The sequence below is a fragment of the Notolepis coatsorum genome, assembly GCF_963971535.1.
Source record: "Notolepis coatsorum genome assembly, chromosome: 2".
Classification (NCBI taxonomy): Eukaryota; Metazoa; Chordata; class Actinopteri; order Aulopiformes; family Paralepididae; genus Notolepis; species Notolepis coatsorum.
Window position 1 is genome coordinate 29,192,189 of NC_140166.1, and position 26,653 is coordinate 29,218,841.

General features: G+C 41.9%; 1 protein-coding gene across 1 annotated transcript in view; it reads right to left on the reverse strand.

Moving 5' to 3' along the window:
• Positions 1–139: 139 nt before the first annotated feature.
• The window catches only part of rfc5 (replication factor C (activator 1) 5), a 26,565-nt gene continuing 51 nt past the window's right edge, over positions 140–26,653 (reverse strand). The window contains exons 1-11 of the mRNA XM_084308763.1: positions 26,571–26,653; positions 24,793–24,857; positions 23,261–23,397; positions 23,064–23,143; positions 22,826–22,899; positions 16,687–16,846; positions 13,920–14,001; positions 8,754–8,883; positions 7,733–7,810; positions 1,214–1,268; positions 140–791 (exon numbers count right to left, since the gene is read on the reverse strand). The exon at positions 26,571–26,653 is cut by the window's right edge and continues 51 nt beyond it. Of these exons, the coding sequence (XP_084164889.1) occupies positions 692–791; positions 1,214–1,268; positions 7,733–7,810; positions 8,754–8,883; positions 13,920–14,001; positions 16,687–16,846; positions 22,826–22,899; positions 23,064–23,143; positions 23,261–23,397; positions 24,793–24,857; positions 26,571–26,617 (1,008 nt within the window). The 5' untranslated portion in view covers positions 26,618–26,653 and the 3' untranslated portion in view covers positions 140–691. The remainder of the gene's footprint in view (positions 792–1,213; positions 1,269–7,732; positions 7,811–8,753; positions 8,884–13,919; positions 14,002–16,686; positions 16,847–22,825; positions 22,900–23,063; positions 23,144–23,260; positions 23,398–24,792; positions 24,858–26,570) is intronic.

Below are 26,653 nucleotides of genomic sequence, written 5' to 3' on the forward strand. Positions count from 1 at the left end.
TTTTTTTTACAGATAGGCACATGAGGCTCTCTTCAGCCTTTAGGTGTAAAACTGAGGGGAGAGGGGGGCTATAGTTGACCCGATGTTAGAATGTCCATCATTTCACCATTGGTTACCAGAGTGACAACAAATCCCATTCCCCATGTAGATCTCGAGTGATACTGATCGGTGCCAGTATCCCATCTCTGAAGCATCTGCCATATTGCTTAAACTCGTCCGATCCCTTTCAGTATCTAGTATCACATATTTACAGTCAGAATCGAGGGGCATGGACACGCACTCTTTCAGTAAGAATTTTCAATGATATGGTTGATTCTTTTCATTCACGACATGTAGAAATACAAACGCCCACTGTGTCACACCCCTAGAATTCTGTAGTCCTCTATAGCTCAACAGGTAGAGAGCATGGATGAACCCATTAGTTCCTACTGGGGCCAGCCATGCTAAACAATTAATGCAATCATTGCACTGTCAAATGGCATGTGTTTACCATCACTTTCAGTCAGAACACAAAGGAATGTCTGCCATGTTCTTTTTTACACACACACACAAGTGATTTGAGACTTGAAGGAAAGAGCCATCGTTGTTTTCCTCTTAACCAGCCCCCGATCTTAACGGACCCATCTCGAGCCCCAGGGTACATCTCTGACTGGCATGAAGTGGACCATCTTCAGGGGCTCCACGCTTCGGTCTAGGAGGCTTCGCTGACCACAAGATCTCTGACCGCCTGGAACGCCGCCACCATGGAGCTCAGCTGGATCTTCTCATTGGTTCCTGAGGCCAGCCTGTGTCTGGAGACACGTCGGTCACCATTACATTATGTTGTACGAGCAAGAAATACATCAGTCGCCATCACATTGTTGTAATGGTTGATCAGAATGTTTTTTTTTATCTGGTTAGGTTGATCAGAATGTTCCATAAAAGGACAATACAATGCAGAAAGTTCAGATAATATAAATCACTTTGGGTTCCGTGCTGGTTGTCACAAAAAAATCTGTATGCCACATTTATTTTCCCCTTCAATTCCCAAATCTTCCAGTCATTTCCATGACTGTTGTACTATACTGTAATAAATAAATATTTACGATGAAAACTTCCACCTAACATTTCCAGGATTTTCATGATCATAGGAAGCCTGTCTCATACTAAATCTAAATAATCTTGACCCAGTTCTGTACTGTACTACAAATGTAAAGAGGTGTGAGTTACATACTCAATGTCGGCCAATTTGATGAGCAGACCCATCCGAACAGCAGGAGGAAAGTCCACTGCAAATTAATAAAACCACAGTACACCATTAATGAAGATACAGCCACTTGTACAAAGGACAGGTACATAATAAACATACGGGTGATTAATAAACATACGGGTACATAATAAACATATATACAAAAGGAAGGTGTAAATAATAAACAATGAGCGGGAAATTGTGTTTTGACAATAGAATTTGAAATCAAAGATTATTGAATCAGAAAAAGTACAATTCCATCTTGAAACTTTGCTATCGCAAACCTCACACACAACTGTACACACACGGCAAACAACTTCCCCTACAATGAGAGGGCCTGTAGCCATAGCAACCATGAGGGGTCTCCCAGGAAACCATCTAGAGTCAGTATGCAGAGTGTTAAACGCAGGCCTGGTAGGTCTTGCGATGCATTATTGTCTGCTTCGATTATGTAAGCCATCCAAGTTGAATTGACTAGTTATTTAACTACTTAGGATATTATGTAATAGGCCTTGGTTGAATAGACCCAAGACAAACAGACCTAGAAGGTATATATCTAAAGGCCTCTCTGGGCCTCTGCAGAGAGATGTAGGCCCACTAGTGACATTTCATCCAAGTTATTTACAAGTGGTCCTTTCATTTTGTGAACAATTCTAGCATAGCTTTATATATTTGGACGATCTGGCCAGTAAAGGCAGAAATAAGCTAAATTCATTATACACAGCAGAAGGCAGAAATAAGCTAAATTCATTATACACAGCAGAAAGAAGCTAAATCCATTATACACAGCAGAACGAAGCTAAATCCATTATACACAGCAGAACGAAGCTAAATCCATTATACACAGCAGAAGGAAGCTAAATTCATTACATACCGCAGAAAGAAGCTAAATCCATTACACAGCAGAAGTCATTTGATGAAATATAAACAGGTTCTGGAGACACCTGCCACCATATACACAGCTATAGTCCACTGCTCTGCAATAATGTAGATATTTCAACATTCAAAATTTTTAAACATTTGTAGCCCATTTCATACCAGCTTGTGAGTTTGCTTTAGAAAAGGAAAAAGCTATAGTTTCAATAAGATGAGATGATATTCCTTTATTGATCCCCTTGGGGGATGGTTGTGCTGCAGTGCAAACGACCAGACGATGTTGGCTAAACCCAAAGTAGCTTTGCATTAAGCTAGCAGACATTAGCAAGCCAACTAGATGTAATGTTACAATATCTTACAAATCTCAAGCAATGACTGGTGTCTCCAAGAGTTGGTTACATTTCATCAAATGACGAGTGCATTTTCATTGTGTACTATATGACTTATGTCTCGAGAGACTGTTGAATAAAAATTGCCCTAGTCTCATCCACTTAATGTAAACTTTAGGGTCATCCGTGCTCAGCAGTTGGGACACTGTCCCACTCAGCACTAGTCCTTACCTCTGTGTATGAGCAGCAGCACTAGTCCTTACCTCTGTGTATAAGCAGCACTAGTCCTTACCTCTGTGTATAAGCAGCACTAGTCCTTACCTCTGTGTATAAGCAGCACTAGTTCTTACCTCTGTGTATAAGCAGCACTAGTCCTTACCTCTGTGTATAAGCAGCACTAGTTCTTACCTCTGTGTATAAGCAGCACTAGTTCTTACCTCTGTGTATAAGCAGCAGCACTAGTCCTTACCTCTGTGTATAAGCAGCACTAGTCCTTACCTCTGTGTATAAGCAGCAGCACTAGTTCTTACCTCTGTGTATAAGCAGCACTAGTTCTTACCTCTGTGTATAAGCAGCACTAGTCCTTACCTCTGTGTATAAGCAGCAGCACTAGTCCTTACCTCTGTGTATAAGCAGCACTAGTCCTTACCTCTGTGTATAAGCAGCAGCACTAGTTCTTACCTCTGTGTATAAGCAGCACTAGTTCTTACCTCTGTGTATAAGCAGCACTAGTTCTTACCTCTGTGTATAAGCAGCAGCACTAGTCCTTACCTCTGTGTATAAGCAGCAGCACTAGTCCTTACCTCTGTGTATAAGCAGCAGCACTAGTCCTTACCTCTGTGTATAAGCAGCACTAGTTCTTACCTCTGTGTATAAGCAGCAGCACTAGTCCTTACCTCTGTGTATAAGCAGCACTAGTCCTTACCTCTGTGTATAAGCAGCAGCACTAGTCCTTACCTCCGTGTATAAGCAGCAGCACTAGTCCTTACCTCTGTGTATAAGCAGCACTAGTCCTTACCTCTGTGTATAAGCAGCAGCACTAGTCCTTACCTCTGTGTATAAGCAGCAGCACTAGTCCTTACCTCTGTGTATAAGCAGCACTAGTCCTTACCTCTGTGTATAAGCAGCACTAGTTCTTACCTCTGTGTATAAGCAGCACTAGTCCTTACCTCTGTGTATAAGCAGCACTAGTTCTTACCTCTGTGTATAAGCAGCACTAGTCCTTACCTCTGTGTATAAGCAGCAGCACTAGTCCTTACCTCTGTGTATAAGCAGCACTAGTCCTTACCTCTGTGTATAAGCAGCACTAGTCCTTACCTCTGTGTATAAGCAGCACTAGTTCTTACCTCTGTGTATAAGCAGCACTAGTTCTTACCTCTGTGTATAAGCAGCACTAGTTCTTACCTCTGTGTATAAGCAGCACTAGTTCTTACCTCTGTGTATAAGCAGCACTAGTTCTTACCTCTGTGTATAAGCAGCACTAGTTCTTACCTCTGTGTATAAGCAGCACTAGTCCTTACCTCTGTGTATAAGCAGCAGCACTAGTCCTTACCTCTGTGTATAAGCAGCACTAGTTCTTACCTCTGTGTATAAGCAGCAGCACTAGTCCTTACCTCTGTGTATAAGCAGCACTAGTCCTTACCTCTGTGTATAAGCAGCAGCACTAGTTCTTACCTCTGTGTATAAGCAGCAGCACTAGTCCTTACCTCTGTGTATAAGCAGCAGCACTAGTCCTTACCTCTGTGTATAAGCAGCAGCACTAGTTCTTACCTCTGTGTATAAGCAGCAGCACTAGTCCTTACCTCTGTGTATAAGCAGCAGCACTAGTCCTTACCTCTGTGTATAAGCAGCAGCACTAGTCCTTACCTCTGTGTATAAGCAGCACTAGTCCTTACCTCTGTGTATAAGCAGCACTAGTCCTTACCTCTGTGTATAAGCAGCACTAGTTCTTACCTCTGTGTATAAGCAGCACTAGTTCTTACCTCTGTGTATAAGCAGCACTAGTTCTTACCTCTGTGTATAAGCAGCACTAGTTCTTACCTCTGTGTATAAGCAGCACTAGTTCTTACCTCTGTGTATAAGCAGCACTAGTTCTTACCTCTGTGTATAAGCAGCACTAGTCCTTACCTCTGTGTATAAGCAGCAGCACTAGTCCTTACCTCTGTGTATAAGCAGCACTAGTTCTTACCTCTGTGTATAAGCAGCAGCACTAGTCCTTACCTCTGTGTATAAGCAGCACTAGTCCTTACCTCTGTGTATAAGCAGCAGCACTAGTTCTTACCTCCGTGTATAAGCAGCAGCACTAGTCCTTACCTCTGTGTATAAGCAGCAGCACTAGTCCTTACCTCTGTGTATAAGCAGCAGCACTAGTTCTTACCTCTGTGTATAAGCAGCAGCACTAGTCCTTACCTCTGTGTATAAGCAGCAGCACTAGTCCTTACCTCTGTGTATAAGCAGCAGCACTAGTCCTTACCTCTGTGTATAAGCAGCACTAGTTCTTACCTCTGTGTATAAGCAGCACTAGTTCTTACCTCTGTGTATAAGCAGCAGCACTAGTTCTTACCTCTGTGTATAAGCAGCACTAGTTCTTACCTCTGTGTATAAGCAGCACTAGTTCTTACCTCTGTGTATAAGCAGCACTAGTCCTTACCTCTGTGTATAAGCAGCACTAGTCCTTACCTCTGTGTATAAGCAGCAGCACTAGTCCTTACCTCTGTGTATAAGCAGCACTAGTTCTTACCTCTGTGTATAAGCAGCAGCACTAGTCCTTACCTCTGTGTATAAGCAGCAGCACTAGTTCTTACCTCTGTGTATAAGCAGCACTAGTCCTTACCTCTGTGTATAAGCAGCACTAGTCCTTACCTCTGTGTATAAGCAGCACTAGTCCTTACCTCTGTGTATAAGCAGCACTAGTCCTTACCTCTGTGTATGAGCAGCACTAGTCCTTACCTCTGTGTATAAGCAGCAGCACTAGTCCTTACCTCTGTGTATAAGCAGCAGCACTAGTTCTTACCTCTGTGTATAAGCAGCAGCACTAGTCCTTACCTCTGTGTATAAGCAGCAGCACTAGTCCTTACCTCTGTGTATAAGCAGCAGCACTAGTCCTTACCTCTGTGTATAAGCAGCAGCACTAGTTCTTACCTCTGTGTATAAGCAGCACTAGTCCTTACCTCTGTGTATAAGCAGCAGCACTAGTCCTTACCTCTGTGTATAAGCAGCACTAGTTCTTACCTCTGTGTATGAGCAGCAGCACTAGTCCTTACCTCTGTGTATAAGCAGCAGCACTAGTCCTTACCTCTGTGTATAAGCAGCAGCACTAGTCCTTACCTCTGTGTATAAGCAGCAGCACTAGTCCTTACCTCTGTGTATAAGCAGCAGCACTAGTCCTTACCTCTGTGTATAAGCAGCACTAGTCCTTACCTCTGTGTATAAGCAGCAGCACTAGTTCTTACCTCTGTGTATAAGCAGCACTAGTCCTTACCTCTGTGTATAAGCAGCACTAGTTCTTACCTCTGTGTATAAGCAGCACTAGTTCTTACCTCTGTGTATAAGCAGCAGCACTAGTCCTTACCTCTGTGTATAAGCAGCAGCACTAGTCCTTACCTCTGTGTATAAGCAGCACTAGTCCTTACCTCTGTGTATAAGCAGCACTAGTCCTTACCTCTGTGTATAAGCAGCAGCACTAGTCCTTACCTCTGTGTATAAGCAGCACTAGTCCTTACCTCTGTGTATAAGCAGCACTAGTTCTTACCTCTGTGTATAAGCAGCAGCACTAGTTCTTACCTCTGTGTATAAGCAGCAGCACTAGTCCTTACCTCTGTGTATAAGCAGCACTAGTTCTTACCTCTGTGTATAAGCAGCACTAGTTCTTACCTCTGTGTATAAGCAGCAGCACTAGTTCTTACCTCTGTGTATAAGCAGCAGCACTAGTCCTTACCTCTGTGTATAAGCAGCAGCACTAGTTCTTACCTCTGTGTATAAGCAGCACTAGTTCTTACCTCTGTGTATAAGCAGCAGCACTAGTCCTTACCTCTGTGTATAAGCAGCAGCACTAGTCCTTACCTCTGTGTATAAGCAGCAGCACTAGTTCTTACCTCTGTGTATAAGCAGCACTAGTTCTTACCTCTGTGTATAAGCAGCAGCACTAGTCCTTACCTCTGTGTATAAGCAGCACTAGTTCTTACCTCTGTGTATAAGCAGCACTAGTTCTTACCTCTGTGTATAAGCAGCAGCACTAGTTCTTACCTCTGTGTATGAGCAGCACTAGTCCTTACCTCTGTGTATAAGCAGCACTAGTTCTTACCTCTGTGTATAAGCAGCACTAGTTCTTACCTCTGTGTATAAGCAGCACTAGTCCTTACCTCTGTGTATAAGCAGCACTAGTCCTTACCTCTGTGTATAAGCAGCACTAGTCCTTACCTCTGTGTATAAGCAGCACTAGTCCTTACCTCTGTGTATAAGCAGCACTAGTCCTTACCTCTGTGTATAAGCAGCAGCACTAGTCCTTACCTCTGTGTATAAGCAGCACTAGTTCTTACCTCTGTGTATAAGCAGCACTAGTCCTTACCTCTGTGTATAAGCAGCACTAGTTCTTACCTCTGTGTATAAGCAGCAGCACTAGTTCTTACCTCTGTGTATAAGCAGCAGCACTAGTTCTTACCTCTGTGTATAAGCAGCAGCACTAGTTCTTACCTCTGTGTATAAGCAGCACTAGTTCTTACCTCTGTGTATAAGCAGCACTAGTCCTTACCTCTGTGTATAAGCAGCACTAGTTCTTACCTCTGTGTATAAGCAGCACTAGTCCTTACCTCTGTGTATAAGCAGCACTAGTCCTTACCTCTGTGTATAAGCAGCACTAGTCCTTACCTCTGTGTATAAGCAGCAGCACTAGTCCTTACCTCTGTGTATAAGCAGCAGCACTAGTCCTTACCTCTGTGTATAAGCAGCACTAGTCCTTACCTCTGTGTATAAGCAGCAGCACTAGTCCTTACCTCTGTGTATAAGCAGCACTAGTTCTTACCTCTGTGTATAAGCAGCACTAGTTCTTACCTCCGTGTATAAGCAGCACTAGTTCTTACCTCTGTGTATAAGCAGCAGCACTAGTCCTTACCTCTGTGTATAAGCAGCAGCACTAGTCCTTACCTCTGTGTATAAGCAGCAGCACTAGTCCTTACCTCTGTGTATAAGCAGCACTAGTTCTTACCTCTGTGTATAAGCAGCAGCACTAGTCCTTACCTCTGTGTATAAGCAGCAGCACTAGTCCTTACCTCTGTGTATAAGCAGCAGCACTAGTCCTTACCTCTGTGTATGAGCAGGTGAACGTCGGTCAGGATGTCATGCAGGGCCAGGCCCTTCAAGGTTTTCAGCTCGAGGATTTCTATGAAGACGGCGCTAAGGAGCTGTGAGCACATACACCGACTGAACCATGGTTGTTTGGTACCTTTTGACATTTTTCACAGTGGTAAACACTCAAACCATTATCCATTCCATTTAGGTGTGCCAGCATACACAGTACCAGGGCTCTGTGGCACACCTTAATGGAACATAACCATAATTAATAACACCGGTTCACCCTGCTATGACGTGTCAAAATGGGCACCGTGAAACAAGTCTGTTGCAGCAAATATTATGCCCGTGCACACAGAGCCAGACACAAGGCTTTGCGTTATATGTTATAGAACCTCTCCACGTTGAGCCAGACAAAAGGCTTTGTGTTTAAGTTATAGAACCTCTCCACATAGACCATGTACAGTACACCTCATCAAACTGAGGCAACTTCAGTCTGATGCAGTCATTGAAAAGCTGCTTCAAAGTCAGCGTGAAAAGCTTGCTACATATTGCACACAAACAAAAAAAAGAGGTTGAGACTTTCTGTTAACCACTACGTTGAATGAACCGTATGATGACAATGAATAAATAAATAAAAACACAGTAATCAGTAGATCAGAGATGGAGAGACATAGCACTACACATCAGTCATAATGTAGTCAGCTGACTCCTCATGCTGTGTACTGTATGCAAGGTCCTGTTATTGTACCATGCGACTGTCGTACTGTACACTGTTGACCAGGCCTGAGCTAATCTCATTTTATTTTCAAATACGATTTTGGCTTCCCACGATTATGGAGACAAGATAATAGAGGTAAAGCTAAAAATATATATAAATTCAATAAATGCATGACATTTAAAAAGTCAACGAGGAATCATATTCTCGTGATCTCAACATCGACCAGAATACCAATCCTACTGTTGACATGATGTCTTTGCACAGCCGTCACCAAAACTAAAAGCCTGTATATTCACTTGTGAAGGAAGGATACGGTTGTACGCCGAGGTGAAGTCTTTGTTGAGGGACCAGTCTAGGATGTTGGCGATGTCAGAGCGCAGGGGGTGCCCTGTACAGGTGTAGACCGTCTCCTCCGACACCTTCCCATACGCCATGCTGGTGCTCTGAATCACAGGACGACAAGTTAGCACAGGATTAGTCAACGGTTAGCACGGGATAGTCAACGGTTAGCACGGGATTAGTCAACGGTTAGCACGGGATAGTCAATGGTTAGCACAGGATTAGTCAACGGTTAGCACTGCATTAGTCAACGGTTAGCACTGCATTAGTCAACGGCCGATGAGGAACCTAGTCTATATGAAGCTGTGTTTATATGAATGTGCAGCTCAAGGGCGGCTGGGTAGCGCAGCGGACATTGCACTCGTCACCAACGCAAGAGACACCGGGTTCGACTCCGGCTGTCGGCGTTGCCTACGGCTTGGGCCAGCCGTCATACTAACTCAATTGGCAGAGTTAGCGGGTGGAAGTCGATGGGTGGTAATCTGGACGTTGTGGACAGCGACTCCTACGGGTCGGTTGGGGACGCCTGCACAGCAGAGACAGGAAATGGCGGGGGTAGTGTGAGCCTCCCACACGTTACACCTCGCCAATGAGAGTCCGCGCTGGCAGGTGAAAAAGATGTGACAGGCTGCCTCCTTGTGTACCGGAGGGGACACGTGATGCAAGGCTTCTAACCTCCCTACAACCGGCCAGTGGAGGGCATATGCGAGCAACGTTCAAGACAGGGGAGGGAAGAATTGGCACAGTGGAATTGGGATGGGAGAAAAATAGAAAGAGGAGAAAAAGGTGGATCAAAAAAAATAATTAATGTGCAGCTCAATCTTAGAATATGTAAATAAAGTATGACCACCGGCCACAGCAAAAAGGTGCATATTGTTATGTTTTATAACCCTAAGTAATATATCGACATATTTACAAAATTATACAATGTGTACGTATTACAAATAAGTACATATATATATATTTTAAATATATATTCAAAACATGTAAACTTTTAACTGCTACTTTTCTGATAGCCTCGTCCAAACCTTAACCACACCGTTACCTTAAACTAACCGTAACTGTCTAACCCAGGGGTCGGCAACCTACGGCTCCGAGGCCGCATGCGGCTTTTTAGCCAATCAGCTGCAGCTCCCTGGCCCAAAAAAAATCAAAAACAAATTCTTCTTATTTTGGAGATCGATGTCATACTGTGACACTGAAATGAAAAAATATTTCATCAACCAAGATATTTAGTCAACAAAAATATTTCATCAACTAAAATATACAGTACGTCACACCCCGCGCCTCTCCCTGCCGTCTGCAAGTGGCTAATCTTGAGTTTCCAACCCCCCAGTAAGCTAACCATGGATAAATCCAAAAAAAGGAAAATCTGAGGAAAATAGAGGGTTTAATTCAGCGTGGACAAATTAATTTGCTTACACGACTAACGATGCAGGCTTACCTGTATGCCTGATATGTGGTGCGAAATTTGCGAACAACGAAAAATTTACTTTTTATTTTATAGATTTTCCACAAATAAGGGAAGGACTCTAATAGAGCTGCATAGTTCAGGGTTTTATTTCAAAGTAGGTCTACAGACACCAGTGTTTTGTCTCCTCTTCTGTGTTTTATTTAAAAATAGGTCTACACAGCCAGTATTTTTTCTCCTCTTCATAAGAGTTTGAGGTTTTCCTTTGTTATAACAGGTAAAAACAGCAATAAAAAGTCAACATTTTTCTTTTTGTTGCTTTATAATCCCATTGATGCAACAAACTGTGTGCTATAAGTATAAAGTATAATACATTGCTAATTACTTTGGGTATGCAATTGGTGTTTTATGCTAAATGTGGGGTATGCTTGGGGATATATAAAACATTATACACTGTGTTATCTTCATTTTAAGGGTAAATAGGTTGTGCAGCTCCCTGAGCATTTTATTTTGTGGGAGGGGGGGAAAGTGGCTCTTTTGATAGTAAAGGTTGCTGACCCATTCTCAGGATCTAATAGTCGTCCCATAAGTTTACTGCCAGTTTTAAGTAAACTGATGGAAAGGATAGTAAGTGAACAGATTAAATGCTACTTTTCTTTGAACACATTAACCACTGATTTTCAACATGCATATCGTGAAGGACATTCAACAGCGACTGCTTTAACCCAAATGACGGATGATTGGCTGAAAGAGATAGATACAAAGAAAATGGTTGGAGCTGTCTTGCTTGATTTTACTGCAGCATTCGACATCACAAATTCTTACTTAAAAAACTTGAATGTTACGGTTTCTCCTCATCTGCACTATCTTGGATGCAAACTTATTTAGCAAACCGGAAACAACGTTTTTTTTAATGAGAGTTACTCAGAAGTTAAAACGGTAAGGTGTGGAGTACCCCAAGGAAGTTGCCTTGGGCCTTTGCTCTACACCATATTTACAAGTGACATGCCTCTTGTCCTAAATAAGTCCTATATTTCTATGTATGCGGATGATTCAACGATTTACACATCAGCCTCAACAGCCAATGAATTAAATACGGTCCTAAAGGCAGAGTTGCAATCAGTGATGGAATGGATAAAGAATAACAAACTAGTTCTAAACATATCAAAGACAAGTAGCATCATTTTCGGTTCAAACCATACTCTAAGAACGAACCCAGTCTTGAAACTTGTGGTAATTAATCAAGTCCAGGAGACTAAACTCCTAGGGGTAACATTAGACAGTAAATTGTCATGGTCAGACCATATAAACAATATAGTAGTAAAAATGGGAAGAGGGATTTCTGTTGTTAAAAGATGTGCTCATTTGTTACCACTAAATTCTATCAAACAGGTAATTCAAGTTCTGGTTTTGTCAAATCTTGACTATTGTCCTGCAGTATGGTCGAATGTAACGACGAATAAACTGAAAAAATTACAAATGGTACAAAACAAAGCAGCACGTATAGCGCTTCGCTGCGAGTACAGAACTAATGTTGCAGCGATGCACAGTTGTTTAACTTGGTTACTTGTCAAACGTAAATTACTCTGCTCACTCCTTGTATTCACTAGGAATATTCTTGTTACAAAGATCCCCTCAATTTTATATAACAATTTGACAGACACAACCATTCCACCAGACATGCTTCTGCACAAGGTTTTACACTTCCAAAAGTGAGGTAGAATGCAATGAAGCGAACTGTCATGTTCCGTGGTATGCAGGAATGGAACTCTCTTCCCAGACATGTTAACACTTTAATCGCCGGAAACGCCATAACTCGTCAGTGCCCGCCATGCTCATTCTGCCGAAGACGCCGTAACACGTCTTTGATATCAATATTTCAAAAATCTGTGATCGAAATCATATTTCTCCTCCGGGGACCTGAGATATACTGCTGATCTCCACTCAACTCTCTTAACGGTTCAAGAGCGCCATCTGGTGGCCGATCGGCAGATCGGCCAACAGGAAGTGACGCGCCAAACAGGAAGTGCTCATCCATATTTCGTCCGGGCACTCGCGATCGTTAGCCGGACTCCATCTCGACACACTGGATAATCAATCGCTCGCCCTAACTCAATAAACAACGTTATTTGGACGTATATAGTATTATACAACCTGGAAATGGTTCATCTAGATCAACATCCCATAATCGAAAACTGTCTACTCCAAGCTGATCGTCCAACGGCGCGAGGAAGATACGGTAAGATCTAGCGCTATTTTCTAACGTGTTCCATATAAACTGCTCTGATGATCATATGACCCACACTAGGTGAATGATATAACGTTGCCCACGGAATTATAAACGACCCCCCGCCCATCCGGTCAACATCAGATGATACGTAGTAACTTCTAGAAGTACCTCCAGTTGAAATTTTTTATCTGGCACCGATCGCTGCCAAACTGTATTTGATCATCAATATAATGCATTTGGGGCTATAAATCAAGTTCTGGAGAAAGCTGCAGAAAACGATAAAAACATACTTATACTTTAGACCATATTTTAGTATGAATATGTGAATGAAAAAGTATAACGTTGCTACACCCTGAACAATGGATATAGGACATTGAATGGGCCATAATAATGTCAATTTAGCAATAGAATTTAAAAAGTTATAGCCCTGCAAAGGGGAACTTCTCCATAGACAAATAGAGCTGGCTAGGGATGGTAAATTATGAATTTAACCATGGCGATCAAAGTGTTAAGCAGGAGAATAGTAAATGTCGTTTCAAAATCGTGGTAAAACAACATTTTCAACCAAAGAAATTGACATTCCCTAATAGATAGGGTGTACGTAAATGAAAATGTATGTGTCTGATAAAGAGATAGGTATATATAGATGAAAAGGCATGTGTCTGATAGGGATATATTATTAAAAGATTGTATAATTGGCTGATATGAACATAGATAATGTATGTAAAAGCTAAATAGTATATTATGCTGTATTGTATTATGAATTAATTATGAGTAGGCATTATTGTATTGTATTATGAATTCATAAGGCGTATATATTGTTGTATTGTATTATGAATTTTATTAGGGTTTTTATTGTTGTTTTAATTGTCTGTATGACATGTGAATGTTGTGAGTGTATAAGTCTGTAACTGTATTTTACGTGTTATGGACCCCAGGAAGAATAGCCCCAGCACTGCTGTGGCTAATGGGGATCCAAATAAACTTAAACTTAAACCCCTGGTCTAACCCTAATCTTAACGGTTAAAACTAACCATAATCATAGTTTGTATCAGGGTGGGTGGGTGGAGAGAGCACTTGTCGCTAAATCTTCTCTCCTCTTCATGTAAGCTAAATCTTCTCTCCTCTTCATGTAAGCTAAATCTTCTCTCCTCTTCATGTAAGCTAAATCTTCTCTCCTCTTCATGTAAGCTAAATCTTCTCTCCTCTTCATGTAAGCTAAATCTTCTCTCTTCATGTAGGCTAAAACTTCTCTCTCTTCATGTAGGCTAAATCTTCTCTCTTCATGTAGGCTAAATATTCTCTCTTCATGTAGGCTAAATATTCTCTCTTCATGTAGGCTAAATCTTCTCCTCCTCTCTTCATGTAGACTAAATCTTCTCTCTTCATGTAGGCTAAATCTTCTCCTCCTCTCTTCATGTAGGCTATATCTTCTCCTCCTCTCTTCATGTAAGCTAAATCCTCTCCCCTCTCCTCTTCATGTAGAAACGCTGTCCTACCTGCAGTATGTTAAGAGATCTTCTCATGTCTCCGGATGACAGGGTCACGATGGCCTTCATTCCATCTGGAGTTACGTCAATACTGACAACAAAATGAAAACATGCCTTATGTCAAACAATCATCAAATACTATTATGTTTTATAGGAACCTATATCTCACATTCTGTCTCAGTAACGACAAATACAGTATCCATCTAAATTTCTTTAACAAAGTTTGTCACGCAAACAGTTGTGATTGGAGGATATAGACACTGGTTTGTGTCTTCAGGCTGGAGCCCTGAGCTACTGGTTTGTGTCTTCAGGCTGGAGCCCTGAGCTACTGGTTTGTGTCTTCAGGCTGGAGCCCTGAGCTACTGGTTTGTGTCTTCAGGCTGGAGCCCTGAGCTACTGGTTTGTGTCTTCAGGCTGGAGCCCTGAGCTACTGGTTTGTGTCTTCAGGCTGGAGCCCTGAGCTACTGGTTTGTGTCTTCAGGCTGGAGCCCTGAGCTACTGGTTTGTGTCTTCAGGCTGGAGCCCTGAGCTACTGGTTTGTGTCTTCAGGCTGGAGCCCTGAGCTACTGGTTTGTGTCTTCAGGCTGGAGCCCTGAGCTACTGGTTTGTGTCCTCAGGCTGGAGCCCTGAGCTACTGGTTTGTGTCTTCAGGCTGGAGCCCTGAGCTACTGGTTTGTGTCTTCAGGCTGGAGCCCTGAGCTACTGGTTTGTGTCGTCAGGCTAGTTTTAAATATGTACTTATTGTCATTTCCTGAATCCTACTACTACTACTACTATTATTAATACTACTACTACTCCTCTTACTACTTCTATTACTACTACTATTATTTTTATTATGAATACTACTACTCCTACTACTTCTATTACTACTCTGCCTCCTCCTCCTACTTCTATTACTACTCCGCCTCCTCCTACTTCTATTACTACTCCGCCTCCTCCTCCTATTACTACTACTATGCCTCCTCCTCCTATTACTACTCCGCCTCCCCCTACTTCTATTACTACTCCTCCTCCTACTACTTCTATTACTACTCCGCCTCCTCCTCCTATTACTACTACTATGCCTCCTCCTCCTATTACTACTCCGCCTCCCCCTACTTCTATTACTACTCCGCCTCCTCCTACTACTTCTATTACTACTCCGCCTCCTACTACTCCTATTACTACTCCGCCTCCCCCTACTTCTATTACTACTCCGCCTCCTCCTACTACTTCTATTACTACTCCGCCTCCTCCTACTTCTATTACTACTCCGCCTCCCCCTACTTCTATTACTACTCCGCCTCCTCCTCCTACTTCTATTACTACTCCGCCTCCTCCTCCTATTACTACTACTATGCCTCCTCCTCCTATTACTACTCCGCCTCCCCCTACTTCTATTACTACTCCGCCTCCTCCTACTACTTCTATTACTACTCCGCCTCCTACTACTCCTATTACTACTCCGCCTCCCCCTACTTCTATTACTACTCCGCCTCCTCCTACTACTTCTATTACTACTCCGCCTCCCCCTACTTCTATTACTACTCCGCCTCCTCCTCCTACTTCTATTACTACTCCGCCTCCTCCTCCTACTCCGCCTCCTCCTACTATTACTCCGCCTCCTCCTCCTATTACTACTACTCCGCCTCCTCCTCCTACTACTATTACTCCGCCTCCTACTTCCATTACTACTCCGCCTCCTCCTCCTACTTCTATTACTACTCCGCCTCCTCCTCCTACTTCTATTACTACTCCGCCTCCGCCTCCTACTTCTATTACTACTCCGCCTCCTCCTACTACTTCTATTACTATTACTCCGCCTCCTCCTCCTACTTCTATTACTACTAATCCGCCTCCTCCTTCTATTACTATTACTCCGCCTCCTACTTCTATTACTACTCTGCCTCCTCCTACTACTTCTATTACTACTCCGCCTCCTCCTACTACTTCTATTACTACTACGCCTCCTCCTACTACTTCTATTACTACTCTGCCTCCTCCTACTACTTCTATTACTACTCTGCCTCCTCCTACTACTTCTATTACTACTCTGCCTCATCCTACTACTTCTATTACTACTACGCCTCCTACTTCTATTACTACTCTGCCTCCTCCTACTACTTCTATTACTACTCTGCCTCCTCCTACTACTTCTATTACTACTCTGCCTCCTCCTACTACTTCTATTACTACTCTGCCTCCTCCTACTACTTCTATTACTACTCTGCCTCCTCCTACTACTTCTATTACTACTCTGCCTCCTCCTACTACTTCTATTACTACTACACCTCCTCCTACTACTTCTATTACTACTACTCCGCCCTCCTCCACCTACTTCTACGCCTCATCCTACTACTTCTATTACTACTACGCCTTCTCCTACTACTTCTATTACTACTACGCCTCCTCCTACTACTTCTATTACTACTCTGCCTCCTCCTACTACTTCTATTACTACTCCGCCTCCTCCCCCTACTACTCTGCCTCCTCCTACTACTTCTATTACTACTCCGCCTCCTCCTACTACTTCTATTACTACTCCGCCTCCTCCCCCTACTACTCTGCCTCCTCCTACTACTTCTATTACTACTACTCCGCCTCCTCCCCTACTACGCCTCCTCCTACTACTCTGCCTCCTCCTACTACTTCTATTACTACTACTCCGCCTCCTCCCCTACTACGCCTCCTCCTACTACTCTGCCTCCTCCTACTACTTCTATTACTACTACTCCGCCTCCTCCCCTACTACGCCTCCTCCTACTACTCCCATTACTACCACCATTACCCCCCTCACCTCTCCTGCTGGATGACGTACTCCAGCCGGGGGATCATCTGGTCCTGGGACAGAGGGCCGAAGCGGAAGCGGGTGCAGCGGGACTGCAGCGCCGGGATGATCTTGGACAGGTAGTTGCAGATCAGGCAGAAGCGCGTGTTTTCTGTGTACTTCTCGATCACTGAACGCCCCGGACGGCAGGGATGGAGAGAACGGAGATGTTAGTCGTATATATATATATATAGTCGTATATACCAGATACTGTAGTATATACAGATACTGTAGTATATATAGATACTGTAGTTAGTATACACGGCCTTTACTATATACCCGATAGTAAATAGTTGTATATACAGATACTGTAGTTAGTATATACCCGATACTGTAGTAAATATAGTCGTATATACAGATACTGTAGTATATATAGTCGTATATACAGATACTGCAGTTTATACAGTAATGTATACCCGAACCCGATACTGTAGTATATACAGATACTGTAGTATAGTCATGTATACCTGATACTGTAGTATATACCTGATACTGTAGTATATATTGTCATCAGTGATGCCACAGATTACTTGTAAAAGTAATCCGATTACTGATTATTGATTACTCCTTTAAAAAGTAATCCAAGTTACTTTACTGATTACTTGATTATCAGAGTAACTTAGTTACTTTGAAAGTAACTAGGTTACGAAGTCGTCGTCGTTCCCCCAACCGTTTTTTAAACGCTTTATTGAAAGTGCATAAATTGTTTTTAACTTGTTTCTCTGCACATAACGTAAATTGTTAAACTAGTGCTTCAGCTTCTGTACCATCAAGTATGGTAAAGCAACAGTCTATGATGCTCACAGCATTAGAGCAGCCAGCCAGTGGTTTTACAAAACCAGTGTATCCATTCACATCTAACAAATGCAGGCTGAACTATTCAATTATATCAACTGTAACTATTAAATTGTTTTTATAAATGTCTCTCTATAAACATACAATCAGTCTCTCTTTAACATGTAAATTAACTGTAAATCTGGCAAATAAGAGCTTTTGCTCTGCCACCATCAAATATACATTAATCAAAAGGGAAAGAAACAATCTCTCTCTTTTGCTGTTTGGCTGGCCTCCGAGTCCTCCTGTACCTACTAGTCGAAGCGTCGGCTAGTGTTGTGATTCCAGATGCTTTCAATGCAATTGGATGTGCTGTTTTTAGCGGTAGACAGTATTTTGTTTCCTCCGCATATGAACGTGAAGTAGTGACTGACGAGCGTTTTGGGATGGAAGTCTGAACAGAAACTCACTTTTAATTTTGCCAAGCGTTTTGGGGTGGAATTCTCCGACGACGGAGCCCTGCTGTCACACGATTGGCGCATATGTCACATGACGTGCTGTGAAGACCCGCCCTACTCTGCCTCTGATTCGCAGACTGTGGATGGGGAATGTGATTGTACCAAAGCAGAGTCACTCACAGACAGAGTGTCCAGTCACGCCGCGGCCCGCGGGACACATTCTTGTGTAACCCTTTCACTGCCACACTACGTCACTCCCAAAAGAAAAACAGCTCAAAATGTATTTTTGACTGTCGAAAACGAAATAAAATACTGCATTCCGCCTGCATTATGAATTTATGATGAGATAGTAACGAAATAGTAATGCACAGCCACTTGGACAAGTAACTGCAATCAGATTACTGGCTTTTAAAGATTAACGCGTTAGATTACTATTTTCGGGGGAAAGTAATCAGATTACAATAACGCGTTACTTAGTAACGCGTTACCGGCATCACTGATTGTCATATATACCCAATATACTGTAGTATATATCCGATACCGTAGTATATACAGTAGTACCCGATACTGTAGACTCCTAGGAGTTGATACTCCAGTCTGAAAATATGGGTGACGTTTCAGTCTGTTGACCCTGCCCTCTTTCCTTGAACTGTTGCTTTCTCTTGGAAGTTTAGCAACAGTTGTGATTGGAGAATCAAGAATAGAGGGCGGGGCTTGAGGTCCATTGTAAGGTTTTAAGCAGAGTGTGTCGTGCCTCGTCCTGCTGCCTACAGTGCCTGCTGTTTCAAGGCTGCACTGCTTTAGTTGTTCAGAGCAGGAACATCTCTAGCTCTGGATCATCTGGTTTCCCACTGATCCCACAGCGCTCGTTTCCCTATGCTTTTCTTTTGTTTACATTTTTCACTTATGTACCTCAGTTGCTATTGCATGTACATATTAGGGCTGTCTTAAATACTTCGAAGCTTCGTTCGATGGGCATGGGATTCATGGGACCAGCCAACCTCTTAGTCGAATATATATAAAAAAAAGAAATTATTATAATATTTTGTTTTATCATTCTTTCCAAAAGAAAAGAGGCCTAGAAGCGTGGCTAACGCTAATGGCACGCATACCAGAAGCTAACTGCCTACGAAAACAGGCACAGAGGCACTGAAAGAGGATTTCACCCATCTAATGAACACACTAGACTAGACAAATATCAATATGTATCCATCAGTGGACCAATTGCATGCTTTTGCAGAGGACAAGAAGCCTTCAGTCGACTCCTTCAGACATTAAGCACCCCCCACAGCCCAAATGGAATGATAAAAAAACAAAACAAATTTATATTATACCCTTTTTTTTTTGTGGACCAATAGTCGACTAACTGCAAATTTTGGCCAATCATAGTCGACCATTTGGATTTTATGGTGGATTTTTGTTCTTGATTTATTGTGATGTTTCTTCTTGACTTGTTTAAGTTTCTTTATGTCATACAGAAAACTTTTGCATGAAATGCTTCTTTCTGTTTTGCTCCCGAGAGTGTGCTAGATAAAATAACAAGATAAAATAGTATAATATAAGTATAGAATAGAAAGTCAAGTACGTAAATGCACCAACAGTTGGTACAAACAAAACTCTTAAAACTATAAAAATTAACAAAATTAAGCAGTCTCGACGGAGCACAGAGAGCGGCAGCCGGACGTAGCAGCGACATCTTTTTAAAGAAGACTTGTACAGCCCATGGGGGCTATTCCATGTGATTTCGGGTTTTACAAATACATTGATTTGATGAACTTAGTCGTGGTCCCACGCCTCAAATAGTTGTCAGAAAGGAACATATGGTATTACAACACGTATCTGACCTGCCCCGGCCTGCCGTAACACAGATAATAAAGCCTTCTACTACTATTCTACTAACCCAAGGACCTGTGGGAATTGGGAGACACTAACGAATCTCAATTTTTAAATTGTACAAATATATATACGTTGGCTTAAACTCTGGCTAAAGTAGACGCTGCCAGACGATGGAAAGTAGAAGGAGTCATTTGGAGACTGATCAGGATCCAGCTCAGACCGTGTCCGATTTCTCTGAAAAAATGTATTCTTATCTCATCATTTTCTATTCTTTCTTTAATTCGGGTTCAGACATAATGGTGCCATGGTAGAAAATGGCCTCCGGGTTATGCTAGGTGAATGTTGGTCCTTTATTGACATCACTGGCGTCCCCCTACAGGGATAGAGCACAGTAAACAACCACTAGAACTGATTATGTAACACTTTGATTTCTCTCCCTGCTGTAACCTTGCCATGCTTATAATAATAACAACCCAGGTTGCATGTTATCCCACCGTTATATAAGCTGATCATATAAGCTTGTTATATTTCTGTTGAAGCTTTGGCATTTTTTTTTAACCTTTTCAGTAGAAAGATATTACCCAGGGTTCCCACAGACATTGCAAAATAAAATTCAAGGACTTTCAAGTACTTTTCCCAGCACTATTTTTCATTTTAAACGGGCATTTAAAAGGATACAATTAACTTGTAAATGCTGTTTTTCTATATATAAAGAAAATCGGATCCAATATTTATAGCTAAAAAAAGAAAAAATTTCGATCAATTAATTACACTTTAAAATAAAAATAAATTGAAATCATGATTCAGAACAATTTTATCATGGATGAACAAAACGTTCAATGCAATTTTTTTGGTTGATTTGAATTTCAAGGACTTTTTAAGCACCTTGTTAAATAAATGGGCTGTTTAACACTTTGAGTGCCAGCAGGGGGTGCACGATTTAGCGCTTGAGTGCCAGCGCTCTATTCAATGAGAGGGCGAGCACATTTGCAAACGCATAAACTATATCTTAAATTATGGCTATGTGTCTAATACACCCGTCGCTTATCAATGACTTGGTTGCAGTCAACATTGTCGAAACGGATAGTTCTCATCGGTACATTTCCGATTTTATACCATTTCGAAAAACGCTCGGTTTTGAAAATTTCCAGAAATAAAAGAGATTCTGCAGGAATCGCCCTTTACTGGAATACACAAAAAACTGAAATTTTTCGGTCTATTTATGAATCGTTTTCAAATAAACGCTAGATTATCGATAGTATATGTGTACTTATGCACGCTAGAGAAGCGGGCTGAAAAATCGATTATCTTATTTCCTGATCAGCACACACACTAGTGCACTGCAACCTTGCCCAGGCCCAACGGGGCCCGGCGGGTTCGGGCTGGGTAGGGCTTTTTTTTTAATAAATAATTCGGGCTCGGCCGGGCCCGGGCACCGCCGTTTTTAATTTTTTTAATTTTTTTATTGCGTCTTTTTTTTTCTTTTTCATATAACTAGGGTTATAGGATAACCTTCGTTTTAAGATTCATTTTCTCTTTTGCGCCAGAGAAACATTTGGATGTAATTACCGCAGCGCGCAGGGACAACTCAGGGGACAAGTTCAACTCGATTGGTTGTGTTGGAATATAGCCAGTTGGCGAACGTTTTAATTTGTTCTTGGGATGCATGTAGCCGGTTGGTGAAGTTTTGTTAACGGTGTTCAACGCGTTGCTGACGTCGTGGTGAGTGATGTTTATTATTTGCTGGGACTCGCTACCTGTTTTGTTGTGCTTTTCATTATGTTGCACTCTGCTCGAAATCTGATTTCTGTTTTCTGTTTGTAGGCTATTGTGTGTCGTGTGTGTGTGTGTGTGTCAAAGAAGATTCTATAGCCTTCAATACATTTTACGAGGCTGATGTGTGAGTCAGTCTATAAGCGAGCACTGGGAGAGACGGCATTCTAATAAGAGAGAAACGGGCTATGTAAATGCTTCTTAGTTTTGTTTATTTATTACGTTCATATAAAACCGTGTTTCGAATATTTAAAACAAATACAAAAAAAATTATATTTTAATAATAATAATAATACTTTTTTTTCGGGTTTTCACGCGGGCTAGGGCTTAAAATATTATTTACAGTCGGGCTTATTTTCGGGCAGGGCCTGAAGTTCACAGGCTCGGGCAGGGCTCGGGCTTTATTTCAAGGCCCTTGCAGACCACTAACACACACACATACAGGGCCCACGTTGATATATCTGTGAAAAAAGCTCCGATTACCCCAAGACTGGTAAAATAGATTGCTTACCTCAGATCAGATGTTCTCCAAAAAGATTATTCCAATTCCCGATCGCCATTCCAAATATCAATCGTGTTTATTGATCCAACGCTGGGTGCTTGAAACACATATTCCATGCTGTTCTGAGGGACCACAAAGACTGCAATCGGCTCGGATTACATGCCTGCCAAGTAAAATGTGGATTCGGGATTTTCTTTTCCCCATGCGTTTTCATTCAGTCCAATCCAATGGGTGCATTATCATCCGGGAGACGATAGGGGGCGGTATTTTCCCTGTTCGAGCTCAGAGAGTCCCAGTGGTAACGTGAGGCTAGATTGATGAAAAATGAATGGAAATCGCTAATAAAAAAAATAACGATTAATAACCAGATTTCTCGTCGTTGGCACTGAACGGTTGGCATGAAATAACGAGAATTCTCGTCGTTGGCACTCAAAGTGTTAAGGAATTCCAGGCCTTGATTTTTTCGTCTTCAAAAATCAAGCACTTCAAGGACCTTGTGCGAACCCTGTATTAGCTGCAATTGCATTATAATGAGATTCTAACCTCAGCTAAACACCCTCTGCTCTCTAGTGAACACCATACGGGCAATGTGATCGTCACAGTGGCATAATAAGGGTTAACCAGGGCTTACACTCATATAGACTTAATGAGTTCTATGTTGCAGCAAGCGGAGGTCTTTTATAGACAGCGAGAGCCCCAGCGTCTGGCTGCTCAGTGGGCCATGTGGTACACAGCGGGCAGCGCCCGGCCCAAGCAGATGGTTTACCTCGCCGCAATGCATTCTGGGCATCCTGGGTCATGGCATCCGCCTCATCCAGTATCACCAACTTGAAGCCCCTCCTGGAGGGGCCAGAGGGAGAGACCAAAGCAAAACACATGAGCATGTTTCCTCCCGAGGCCATGTGTTGAAGATGAAAGGCACCGGTCAATATCACAATTCTAAATAAAAGAGGGCTCTGAATCATTGTAAACGACGTGTATAGAGCAGGGACAACGTTTCTTACTTGAATATGGTCCTGGTGCTGGCGAAACTCAGAACGGGTCCTCGCACTACGTCAATACCTCGGTCGTCTGACGCGTTTAGCTACACAAACGATAAATAAACACCAGTATTAATCAAAGCACCGTGCAAATCTACTTGGGGAACAGTTACAGATCATAACGCCACAAAACAAGATGGCGAACTGTTGCGGGATTATACCTCCAAGACCATCGAGTTGAACTCCTTGTCCTTGTAGAGTTGCCTTGCACTGGCTAGGATGGTGGAGGTTTTGCCCGTTCCGGGAGGCCCGTAGAACAAGAGGTGAGGAAGCTTCTCCTCACTGATGAACTTCTGGACTGGAGGGGAGACAAAAGCCACTCAATAGAAGTAGGGGTGGGCGATATATCGAGTATACTCGATGTATCGCGGATTGTTCTACCCGAGATGTAGTACTGTACTATATCGCGAACATCCAGTATTTAGTTTATATGGCGCCGCCCGCGGCCGAGAGACACTCGCAGTGCTTTCCTCGAGAAGGGACGGCGGAGCTATAGGCTAACGTTAGTGTAGTCAGGGCTGTACAGTGCGATATAATGTTGCGGTTGTAATTTCATTAGACAGACCAGCGCGGACCTTTAATAACATGTAATTTAATTGACACGAGCAATGAGCTAACGGTAGCTGCTAACCAAGGTATCCATTAGGATTATGCTAAGCTAACTAGCGATAGCTGCTAACCCTGGTAAACGGTCAAAGCGGACTCCACAAGACTAGTTCCATTCGTGAGGAAATGGGGTGGGTTATATTGACAACGCTTGACAACAGCAGTTTAAACATAACTTCATATTTATTAGTTATTCGTTTCTGTATATCATTCAATTTCCATCTCCGTGTGTCTCCATCTCCAACTCTTCCTGTTTACATTCGAGTGTGACGTTATCACCTACGGCAGCTTAGACGATCAAAACGCGAACCTAGAACAAACCCTGAGGGGGGGGCTGGCTCTCTTGTTCATTCTCGCCCCCTCTCTCTCTCTCTCTCTCTCTCTCTCTCTACATTCAATGATTTAAAGTAGCCAAACGTTACAGACAGTATAAATACTAACTGGATAGTTGATGATATAAACATTTAATTTCATTATCTGAAATATTCTAAAATCATTAAGTCTGCTATAAGCCATTATACCTTTGTGTGTGATTATTATTTTCTCACAGTAGGGTGTGTATATATATACATATATATATGTGTGTGTGTTTGGCTAAAGTGGATAGAAAACACAGTACTGTGTAAAAGTCTTAGGCACCCAAGAGTTTTTATATAAATTGTCTTAGATGTAAATAATTTTTTTTATTAGTGTGTCAGTAGACTACTCTTAGTACATTTTCATTAAATTATTTTTTAAAGCATCTTCATGGTTTAATAATGCAAACATATGTTGCAGGGACTTATTATAATCATCATATTGGCGTGACTGTATGCATCAAAGGGTTAAATCAAGCATTTTTAAGTGATTTAGAGGAAATGTAAAAATATCACGATATATATCGTGTATCGCGATATAGCCAAAATATATCGCGATATCATTTTTGGCCATATCGCCCAGCCCTAAATAGAAGTAAGAAAATGCCACAGGAGGCAGATTTATCAGCCAATCACATGGTAGTGTGTGAATGAGATGAGTCTTGTCATGATGCTTGATGAAAAAACATGATGCTAGATGATTATACAGTATTGTCAAGTTAGGTACTTACTGGTGGTAAGAATGTCCTTATGAGAGATGAGATCATCAAGTGTCTGTGGTCTGTATTTTTCAACCCTGAATTAAGGAAATTAAACATAAGTTAAGAGTCAACTCAAGATGTAATTGATTCATGCTGGCTAACAATATTTGTTATAATAATTGCTGTGCACATCTGGAATCTATCTAACGTCAGCGTGATACCGTTAACGGTGAATTGATTGATTGAAAACTTTATTAACAGATTGCAGAATGGGTACAATACTACGGAAGCCCTAAGAGGCCATACATTCATACATTTTATTTACTTCGTTTTCCCGTGATAACGAGTTAATTTAATTAGTTTTCTCGTGATAACGGGATAATTTTCTCGAGATCTCGAGATAAAGAAGTCCGTTTTCTCGTGATAACAGATTAATTTATTTCAGGGGGGTACATGACATACAGGTATACACAGTACTGTTACACATTTGTGACATACAACTTGCAAATATACAGTACTGTTAAACAGAGTGAGATCCTAACAGAAAATATATACATACAAGGGCCAAGGGAGGAAACTGTACATTTGGAAGGAGTGGGTGGGGGGGGGCCAGTTTCGAGTTGCAGCCTCCCGTAGCTAGGTGCTCTTTGAGAGCTCACTTTGATTGCGCCGCCGGTAAAGCTGAAGTCTTTGCTAACAGTCTTCTTAGATGACGCACACTAATGTGTATATATATATTATCTGTAACAGCAAGGCATAAAGCTATTTCAACCTGTTTCAGGCCTTGATTGACGAGATATGTGACGCGGTGATCATTATCCTCTTGCTCCTCTGACATTGCGACACTGAATGATGTTTCCTGCAGTGATTTAATATATAGACTATCGTTTCGTTTTCTCGAGATCTCGAGAAAATTATCCCGTTATCACGAGAAAACTAATTAAATTAACTCGTTATCACGGGAAAACGGAGTAAATAAAATGTATGAATGTACAGTTTTGCTTGTACAGTTGTCCCCACCCCACCCGCCTACCCATTACCCAACCACCTCCAATGTACAGTTTCTACGTCAAATGTATATACTCTCTTTTTTAGACTCTTTTTGTACCACAAACAGTACTGTATTTGTAAATCTCTGGTATGTCATAAATGTATATGTAGCAGTACTGTCTATCTGTATGTAATATATGTTATGATGAATTGAAATGGGGGACCATGATGTAAACAAGACGAAAGTCTTTCTCTGGTCTGCATCCCCTTAACAATTGTGTGTATTGAGCTGTACTGTATTGTACCCATTCTGCAATCTGTTAATAAAGTTTTCAATCAATCATGAATGTATGGCAGTACGGTCTATCTGTATGTCGTGTGTGTCATATGTTATGATGAATTGAAAATGGGAGACCCTGATGTAAACAAGACGAAAGTCTTTCTCTGGTCTGCATCCCCTTAACAATTGTATGTATTGAGCTGTACTGTATCCATTCTGCAATCTGTTAATTAAAGTTATCAATCAATCAATTCTTGTTTACATCGGGGTCCCCCATTTTCAATTCATCAGGAAACACTATATTTGTTATCGTTTGGACATGATGTGATGTTAACAAGCCGGTAACTGATGTCATACATACGTTCACGTTAGTGCAACAACACTACAGGTTGTTAGCAAGCTAAAGCTTAACTAGAAAGCTAACGTTAGCTACTGTAGCATCCCCATGCATGCATGCATCAATCCCAGCTGGGTAGACATTAGCTAGCTTGCGTAAACAGTGTTTACTAAACACAACTTAGCTCGACAGTCAACTTACCATGGTAAATTTCTGGACTGCAAGGGCGTTTTCGTTGTAGAAGCCATGTGTAACGATAGTCTAATTTGACTACCTAAATGTTT